Source organism: Myotis davidii, unplaced genomic scaffold (assembly GCF_000327345.1).
Source record: "Myotis davidii unplaced genomic scaffold, ASM32734v1 scaffold496, whole genome shotgun sequence".
Classification (NCBI taxonomy): Eukaryota; Metazoa; Chordata; class Mammalia; order Chiroptera; family Vespertilionidae; genus Myotis; species Myotis davidii.
This window is the reverse complement of record NW_006289398.1, coordinates 5966336-5975673: the sequence shown is the minus strand read 5'-3', so window position 1 is coordinate 5975673 and position 9338 is coordinate 5966336. Positions and strand designations below refer to the sequence as shown.

General features: G+C 52.4%; 1 protein-coding gene across 2 annotated transcripts; it reads left to right on the top strand.

The window, feature by feature from the left end:
* Positions 1 to 433: 433 nt before the first annotated feature.
* On the top strand, positions 434 to 8763 carry MOCS2 (molybdenum cofactor synthesis 2). 2 transcript variants are annotated; one of them, XM_006761774.2, is made up of 6 exons: positions 434 to 520; positions 1867 to 2020; positions 4655 to 4782; positions 5635 to 5785; positions 6477 to 6600; positions 8319 to 8763. In XM_006761774.2, exons 2-6 carry the CDS (start codon positions 1914 to 1916, stop codon positions 8385 to 8387), a joined length of 579 nt encoding a protein of 192 aa, XP_006761837.1. In that variant the 5' UTR covers positions 434 to 520; positions 1867 to 1913; the 3' UTR covers positions 8388 to 8763. The 2 variants fall into 2 exon arrangements, with proteins under 2 accessions (XP_006761837.1, XP_015418141.1); XM_015562655.1 differs by lacking the exon at positions 434 to 520 and adding an exon at positions 574 to 592.
* Positions 8764 to 9338: the final 575 nt, after the last annotated feature.

The following is a 9338-nucleotide window of genomic DNA, read 5'->3' as shown; positions in this document are numbered from 1 at the left end:
GCAGGTGCAGGTGCTGGTGCTGGAACCCGCTGGGCCTGCCGGGCAGGCGGCGGTTGCATAACCTGCCCCGGGCTCAGTGCGGGCCCAGGTCAGTGGCCCCGAAAGACAGGGCCTGGCTCCTCGGCCATTCACTCTGTGTCTCTGCTCGGCCCTCAGACACGCGGTCACTGTGTACGTGTCTCCCAGGTGCACCTGGTCACCTTTCTGGTTTCCGTGTTGGCGGCACCGGCACCCGGACTTGGTGCCAACTGTTCAGAAGGTGGCCTTGCAGACACGCTGACATTTCTATGGGCGATTTGATTTTCTCTAACTCATCCAATTTGTCTTTGACAAAAAGTAACTCATTTGTCAGAAGAGGACCGCGAGTCCTTAATTAAGAGCATTTTCTCTCCTTTCAGGTCGAAGTGTTGTATTTTGCAAAAAGTGCTGAAATCACAGGGATTCGCTCGGAGACCATATCTGTGCCCCAAGAAATCAGAGCATTGCAGCTGTGGAACGAGATAGAGACGCGGCATCCGGGGTAGGTACACATCGTGGAATACGTACAACAGACACTTTTTAGCATTCTAAAGAATGTGTAAATGGGTAAATGGTCAAAGTGAGAAAAGTTAATTTTGTTTCCCCTAATGTCAGAGAGGGTCATTAGTTCTGCTTCTCTGGAACCAGAAACGTAAATCCTAGTTTAAAATGCACAGCTCCGTAAGGCGGGTTAGAGACAGTTGCCGAGGAGCGCAGTGAGCTGGGTGCTCCCAAACGGACATGCTCATGTCTGCTTTTGTAATTTCAAAACATCGAACATGTAGATTCTGCATTTTCATAGCAGTAAGTGAAATTGTTACAAATTCTGTTAAAATGTGTGCTTGAGACTTTTATGTCCTGCCACTTCTTCAGAGAAGTCAAAATAGAAATTTCTAAGGTTAAGAGAAAAAGGAGATACCAAACCCCAGGGTTTTGGATTTGCTGCATTTGCATTTTGTAATAGCCGATTTAATGTCCCTACCTCAAGTTGTTTTGGGGACAAATTGTAACAGTGGCTTCTTAGAAGGTGTTCAGGAGTATTGACGATGTCACTTAGTCCATATAGATGTTCAACGTGTAAGAGAAACTCCACAATGCGTGTTCAAAAACTACTCATTTTGTATTTTATATCTTTTAAATTGCTCTTAAAGTGCCCTGATAATCCATGACACATGCGGGGCCTCTATCCCACCTTTAACCTTTAACCTTTCACCTGCCGGGAGACACCTGTCTTGTGGGACTTCTGGGGTCCACTTAGTAGGCTGTACACTTAGAAGGCTCCTGGAATTAGGGCATTTTTCTTCTTTCTTTCTTTTCTTTGACCTGGTCTGAACGTTAACGTCAGTCTAGGATTTAATTCTCTAGGACACACAGCAGCCAATACGCGTTGTTGGCAGTTTCCTGTGTTCTTGGTGGTGAATGTGTGTATTCATTCTTCAATGGATGCGTCCTTTCTCTCAGAACATGAGTTCCTTCAGTTACAACTGCAGGCGATGCTACAAAGTAATATTTATGTCATATTTTTTTTGTTTCTTTAATCCTCACCTGAGGGTATTTTTCTGTTGTTGATTTTTAGAGAGTGGAAGGGAAGGGCAGAGAGAGAGAAACATTGATGTGAGAGAGACACATCCACTGGTTGCCTCCCACACGGGCCTCACCCAGGGCCAGGGATCCAGCCTGCAACCGAGGTATGTGCCCTTGACGGGAATCGAACCTGCGACCCTTCAGTCTGCTGGCCGACGCTCTAGCCACTGAGCCACATTGCCCAGGGCTTCTGTCACCTTTTTCATGGGAGACCTTGGAGGCCTCGCACAGCACTGACGCTTCTCACTCTGCTGCTTCCCTCAGGTTGGCTGATGTCAGGAACCAGGTGATACTGGCTGTGCGTCAGGAATATGTCGAGCTTGGAGATCAGCTCCTTCTGCTTCGAGCAGGAGACGAAGTCGCCATCATCCCCCCCATTAGTGGAGGCTAGTGCTGGGGGGCCCCTGGAGCATGTGCGGTGAGTGTTCCTGTCCCTGGAGAAGGGTCACACAGGGGTCACCTGCGTGCAGATCGCTTTGCCTGCACCCTTTGTGAGTCTGTGTGCACGCGCTCTCTGTCACAGCGCAGCCCGGCGTCGGTGCAGACAGACTTGTGCCGCCTCCCTGCCGTCTCTGCTTCAATTCTGCTGTCAGCAGCCTCACTCAGTGTCCCTCGGATGTGCTCATCCTCTTCCCTTACACGGATTATTGGGACTTTCTCGTGTGTCAGGCACGGTGTCGGACACTGTTTTGCAGGAGGAAGAACTGATGTTCAGAGAAGGAACAGAGCTGGTCTGTAAGTGGCAGAGCCAAGGCCCGAGGCCAGACGGTTGGACTCTGTGCTTGTTCACTGATGCGCTTACTGGTGCCGGGTCGCAGCTCCCTGGGCACGGAGGGTGGGGAAACATTACATGCCCGGCAGTGAGAGGTCACTGTGCCTAAAACGGACGCCTACCACTTCCCAGGGATGTGAAAACGCAGCTTTATTATTTAGCTGCTGCAGGTGGGCCTCGGACCCAGGCCATCGCTCTGTCTTTCCAAACACAGCGTCCCTGAGTGGAGGGCGTATAAGAACGATTCTCCGTGTAGTCTGGACACACAGACGGAATGGGGCTTAATTTATTGTCAGCTGACGAGTACATGACGTAGAGACGAGCAGTCATGCCAGTAAGACGCTTCGGTAAAGTTAGGAATGAAGGAGAACGTCTCGCTTGCTGGGTTTCCCTCCAGAATCAGAGGGACCGTCAGCTCAGCGGTAAATGCTTGGTTTCGTCACAGAAAGGAACAAGCCGAGGATGCCTGATCACGTTTCACCCGCTTTCCCCACGCTCTTGCGGAGGCCAGTGCCCCAAAGGGAAGGATAAATATCGCAAAGCAGATTGCCCACCATGGCCGTAAAGATGGGCTCTCTCTTAGCCCTACTATTTAGGGATAATAGAAGGCTTCCATGCCAGTGCCCCAAAGGGAAGGATAAATATCACAAAGCAGATTGCCCACCATGGCCGTGAAGATGGGCTCTCTCTTAGCCCTACTGTTTAGGAATAATAGGCTTCCGTTAGACATGTATCTGTTTTATTTGGAAACTGTGGTCACCTTATCACCTCCATGATTTTAGAAAAGTGCTCTTTTTTGGAGTTTGGAATTTATTCAGAAATAATGGGCTGGCATTGAAGTTAGGGGTGTGTGTGTGTGCGTGCATATGTGTGTGCGTGTGCGTGAGCATGTGTGCGTGCGTGCGTGCACATGCATGTGTCTGAGCGTGCGTGTGTGCATGTGTGTGCGTGAGCATGTGTGCGTGCGTGTGCGTGCATGTGTCTGAGCGTGCGTGTGCGTGCATGTGCATGTGCACATGCATGTGTCTGAGCGTGTGTGTGAGCATGTGATGATTAGAGCTGCTCTTGGAAAGATGCAGAAGTTGACTCGACAGCTTGGTGATTGATTAGTGTGTTTGACACACATGGCTTTAGGTCCTCACAGAACCAGTGGGGGCGCTGGCATGGCTTGAAGTTCAGAGACTGGTTGGCTTGCGTGGGTCTTATTGCAAGAAAAGGGGGTGGAGGAGGCTCGGGGCGTGTGGGCGGTTGAGCGTCCTGGATCAGTGTCTAGGAGTGACCACTCATTTCTCTTCAGGGGCGGAGGGGCCGGGCGGGAACACTGGCTTAGGACGGCTCCTTGGTTGGAATCACCTTGAGTGACTGACTCCCTCGCTCCTCCAGTCTTCTTCCTCTCCTCTCCCGTGCGGGTGAACCCCCAGGATTTAGGATTTTACCCACACTCCTCACGGCCTGCAAGGTCCACCTACCTGCCCCGCCCCAGCCCCCGCTCCCTGGCCCGTGTCTAGTGCGTGGGTGAGTCCCCGCAGGGAGCAGGCCCCAGATGCTGCTGGGTGACTGGGCGGTGCACGGCGAGGACCCCAGCGCTCTGCATAGGCAGGCACTTCCCCCTTTTATTCCCTCGGCGCCTTTGCGGGTCGTGCCCACAGTGAAATGAGCCCGTCCCTTTGCGTCACCACTTCTCTCCCCCGGAGCCTTTGTGGTAAAGGAAAGGGCGGCTCCAGGCGTGGTTTGGTGACAGCGGGGAGAGTGATGTGCGTGAGGCTGAGCTGTCGAGATCTGGACCATCCGGGACGGGAGAGCCCTCAGAGGAGCAATTCCGAAGGGGGATGAGGTGGGCGTCAGGGATAGTTTATGCTTTAAGACTCAGCGGTTCTCAACCTGTGGGTCGCAAACAATGAAAATACATCCTGTGTATCAGATATTTACGTGACGATTCATCACAGTAGCAACATTACAGTGATGAAGTAGCAACGAACGTAATTTTATGGTTGGGGGTCCCCACAACATGAGGAACGGTATTAAAGGGTTGCGGCATTAGGAAGGTTGAGCACCACTGCCAGTGGTCATGTTCATGGTAAACTCCTTTTTATATCATGCTCGGCTCAGGGATAAACACTGTGGTTGTTTTTTTTTTAATTTCACGTTTATTTGTATCATTCAGATCAGATCGTGCCTCCTAGCACCTCTCATGTAGAAAAGCATGACTGGACATGCAGCCTGTAGCTTGGTGATTGCCTCTGGCACCACCGTTAAGGTCTGTTCATACCTCATTTCTAGGGAAGATGTGGGTGAAGATGAAGAGAAACCTAAAGATATCATCAGGTTCACCGCCGAGAAGCTGTCCGTGGAGGAAGTCTTGCAGCTGGTGACGTCCCCGCTCTGCGGCGCAGTGTCCCTGTTTGTGGGTGAGTGTGTGTCCCCACTCCCATGCCGGCACGAGGCCGTAAAGGCACGGGTGTCCCATGTCCAGTGTCCAGTGTGAGGGCGGGATGTTAAGACACTGAGCCACGATGACCGGGTGGGGGTCAAAGTTTCCAGCTTTTGCTTTGTGTTAGTTAATCGTCAAATGAGCATTTAAAGGCCTACTAAGAGCAGGACAGACGTCCTTAGCAGAGAGCATTCTGTGTTTTCCAAACATCCAGGGGAAATGGTGGCAGTGATACTTCCATGATTACCCGGAACGTGATGCGTTCCTCTAAGTGGCAAACGCCGCCGGAGAAGAACTCTGCTGCTTTGTCACGCGAGAGTCTCCGTCCGCCTGCCCAATCCGCGCGTCTTATCTTCTTACCTTTGCGACGGTTATCTTTTGTTTTTCTCATCATGTTCATTTTTAGAATATTGCAACGTAATCGTTAGATCTGTGTGCTACTTGTCTATCCCAAAATAACCCTGTTCTTGCCCTGGCCGGTGTGGCTCAGGTGGTTGGCTGTCGTCCGTGCACCAAAGGGTCACCGGTTCAGTCCAGGTCAGGGCACAGGCCCGGGTTGCCGGCTCGATCCCCAGTAGGGGGCGTGCAGGAGGCAGCCAAGCGATGTTTTGCTCTCACATCAATTTTTCTCTTTCTCATCGATGTTTCTAACTGTCTATCTCTCTCCCTTCCTCTCTGTAAAAAATCAATAAAATATATTAGCAAAAAAATATAAAAAAATAAATAAATAAATAAATAAAAATATATTAAAAAATCAGAACCCTTTTTACTGTGCCATTTCTACTATAAGGAGAAACCTTGTCTAATCGCCTTTCTTTCTTCTTCTTAGGGACCACAAGGAATCACTTTGAAGGGAAAAAAGTCATTAGCTTGGAGTACGAAGCGTACATACCGATGGCGGAGAATGAAGTCCGGAGGATTTGTGGGGACGTGAGGCGGAAGTGGCCGGTCAGGCACATCGCGGTGTTCCACAGACTCGGGTACGGCGCCCTCATGCCCTGCCAGCTCCCCTCCGTGCGGGCGCGGACCCTGCGGTGTCAGGTCCTGGCTCCGGGGAGAGGAGTTAGCGTGTTTCCTGGCAGACGGTGGAGGTTAAGGCTGCTTGTTCCGTTGTAACGTTTGCAGTGCCAGCTGCTGTGCCAGGGCCCAGGTGGGCAAGACCCTTGAGCCCGGCCGCAGGGCTTGTGTTGACCGGGGGGGAAGTCCCAGAGGCCGTTAGGGAATGGTCTTCTAGTCTGGACTCTGTTTATATGAAGAAAAAAGACTTTAAAGTACATGCCCTGGGAGGACATTAGATTCGTTTGCCTTTTGTGTCCCTAAGAAGAGTGGGTTCCAGGCTTTGCAAGCGCCCAGCAGGGGAGACTGTCGTCAGGCGCAGCGAGGTGCTGCTTTGTCACGGCGGCTGTCCTTGGATTACAGCGCTAGTGGCCTGTCCGCTGTGTGTTGCTGTTGGACAGTTAAGTTCTCTGCTGCTTCGCCAGCTGGTGACGTTTCTCCGGCGCCGCCGGGCGCTGCACCTGTTCGTTTGGCTCAGGCGTTGGTTGACCTGGAGGCCACGTAGGAAGAAGGGGTGTTAGTTCTGGGAGCTTCTCTGGGATTTCTCTTCAGGGGTCGTGAACCCTTGAGCAGTAGGTTCAGAGAAGGCGTAACGTGCCCTCCGTTCCGTTGCAGCCTGGTCCCCGTGTCCGAAGCAAGCGTTGTCATCGCCGTGTCCTCGGCCCACAGGGCTGCGTCCCTCGGAGCCGTGAGCTACGCCATCGACGCTCTGAAGGCCAAGGTGCCCGTGTGGAAGAAGGTACCTGGGGGAAGCTCCCGCCTCTGCCTTGGCCGGGGATTTCTGAGCACGAGAGCACGTGCAGAGTTTGTGCACATGCGTCTCCCCGACTTGCTAACTCCTGTTTTCTTAATCTGAGAAACGGTGTTTATGTAAAACTAGAGGCCCGATGCACAAAATTCCTGCAAGGGGCCTGCCCCCCGCCCGCTGCAGCGGCCGCCTCTGCCTCAGCCCTGCAGCCTCGGCTTCGTCCGGAAGGTGGTCTGGTGGTCATAATTAGCATGTTATGCTTTTATTATCTAGGATCTTTTTTCCAAGGTTTGTTAACCATGAAAAATATACGCCCCCAGAATGCACAGCACGGACCCGGCCTCCACAGTGTAAGCCGGGATTCCCAGGCTGCCGGAGCCCTCGGGTTAGGGTTCCCTGAACAGGGGGGTCTCCTGTGCAGAGTGGGAATGGTGTGCAGCTACTCGGGCAGTTGCCAGCACAGAAATTCTTCAAGGCACTAGACCTCCCAGGGCTCCATCCTTTTAGAAAAAGAAGAGAAAAGGGTGGAGAAAATGCCCGGTGAGTGATAACCATGTCAGTACGTACCGGCTCTCTGTGCCCAGCCCCGCAGTGAGCGCAAACCGGTCTCTGGTCATAGAGCCTCTCCCCCACTAGCGGCAGCGGCAGCGGCTGTCTGTGCTCTCGGCGGCCAGCACCCAGGTGGGGCTGTAGCAAAGTGCGAGTCGCTGGGGGGCGGAGGGACAGCAGCCAGGGCCGGGGACCAAGGCAGGGGCCCCTCAATGTCCATGACGACTGGACCTGACTCACCTGAGGGATGTAGCCACCAGGCTTTTCGAATGGAAACTGAAGCCCCTTGTTAAAGGGGAAACTGGGATGAGAGGCCGTGAGTGTGAAGGGACCCTGGCTTAGTGCAGCTCAGATGTCTGGGTGTTTGCTCTGAACCAGGCCACAGTGTCCATAGATTGGGGGAGGCGCCTGAGAAGGGAGTCAAGGGCACCCCACAGTGAGGGCACCCCACAGTGAGAGCACCCCACAGTGAATCGTGAGCCTGGGGCAGGGGAAGGGGACAGCCCACAACTGCAGGTGATCGGGTGGCCTCCAAAGAAGGCCCTGGGCGGGGGGGGGAGGGTCCAGGTGTCCAGAGGACAAGTAGTGTGGGTTTCTGTTCCGACGGCAGAGGAGCTGGCTAGAGAGTGAGTAGGGAAGGTGGCCTGTCCTTCCAGAACATGTGGAAACGTTGGTCTGGTCCTAGTCGTGGCCTGTGCTTCGAGGTCGTCTGTGGCGCAGGCGCAGGTGGGCAGGCAGACGCCACCTGCACCCAGAGCAGCTGTCAGCTGTGCGGAGCTTCTGCAGGGTCACCATGTCACAGGCTGAGCCCCGCTGCCTGGGGACCAGCGCAGTTAGAGCTGTGGGAGCAGCAGGTGTGTTTGGAAAGGAAAATGCTTAGAACTGAAGACCCCGCCTCTTCTGCCTGCCCGGCTGTCCCTGTGCTGGGCCCCAGGGAGTCTGTCCCTTATTCTGCCCCGTCTGCTCCCCTCTGGGTTGGCGTCCTTATGTGGAGGGGACGTGTTCGTTCCTTTCTCTGCTCGCGGTGCCGAGATAACGTCCCGGGATGTGGAGGGAGGAGCAGATTTCAGGAGGTGATGTCCATCTCCCTCGCTGCTCAGATCTGTCTGCGTGTATTCAGGTGCTTCGTGTTGAATGCCTGTTATGCTTCTGTCTTTTAGGAAATATACGAAGAATCGTCATCATCTTGGAAGAGAAACAAAGAATGCTTTTGGGCAACCAGCGACTAAATCACTCACGTTGGTGAAGTGGCCGCCTGACCTTGGACCACATTCTGATTTTCCTTCTCCAGAGCTCGGGAGAGTTTAGGGTGAGGACTTACGCTGGAGCTAGAGAGAGGGACCGCCTTTAGGGGAAACGGAAGAATAATTTAAACGCGAGGAAAGATGTCAGCGGCAGACAAATGAACTCATGACTAATGATTGTAACTGGACTCACGAGTCTGTCTCAGAACCCATCCCCCCAGCCCCCACCCCATAGCCAGGGTGCCTCTTGGTGCTGGCTGAAGGGCGCACAAAGTCATTACTGGACAGTCATGATATATTTTCAGAATTTATATATTTAAAAAGTAAACCAAATAAACATGATTAAAAACGTTTATGAGCAGCATTTTTCTGTAGTTAAAATTCAGTACTAAGACACAAAACATGTATTTCATACTATGGCGATGTCTAGGATTTCAGAATCTATCATCTCACAATTACTTACTAGATTTTATAAGTTCTTAGTGTTGTATCCGTATACAAATCAGCATGAAGTCGCGGTAAAACCAGGGTAATTGACTAGCAACAAGGTTCCTTTGGGTTACACTGTTCGTTGATATTTAAAATTTGACCCTCGGCCGGCCAGCTCTGCAGTTGAACATCAACCAGGAGGTCCCGGTTCGATTCCTGGTCAGGGCACGTGCCTGGGTTTCAGGCTCAATCCCCAGTCAGGGGCGTGCGGGAGGAGCTGGTCAATGATTCTTCTCGTCCTTGATGTTTCTCTCTCTCCCTCTCCCTTCCTCTCTAACATCAATAAAATAAAAATAAATCTGATCCACAGCCACTGAAAAAGGAGAATGATGGTGTTTATTAAAGCACTTTGAGATAGGATCCCTTTCAGCTGCTCAGGCAGCATCGCCGTCAGGGAGGTCCCTAATGAGCACCTTCTCTGCAAGGTCTTTGTCCTGAACAGAGGCC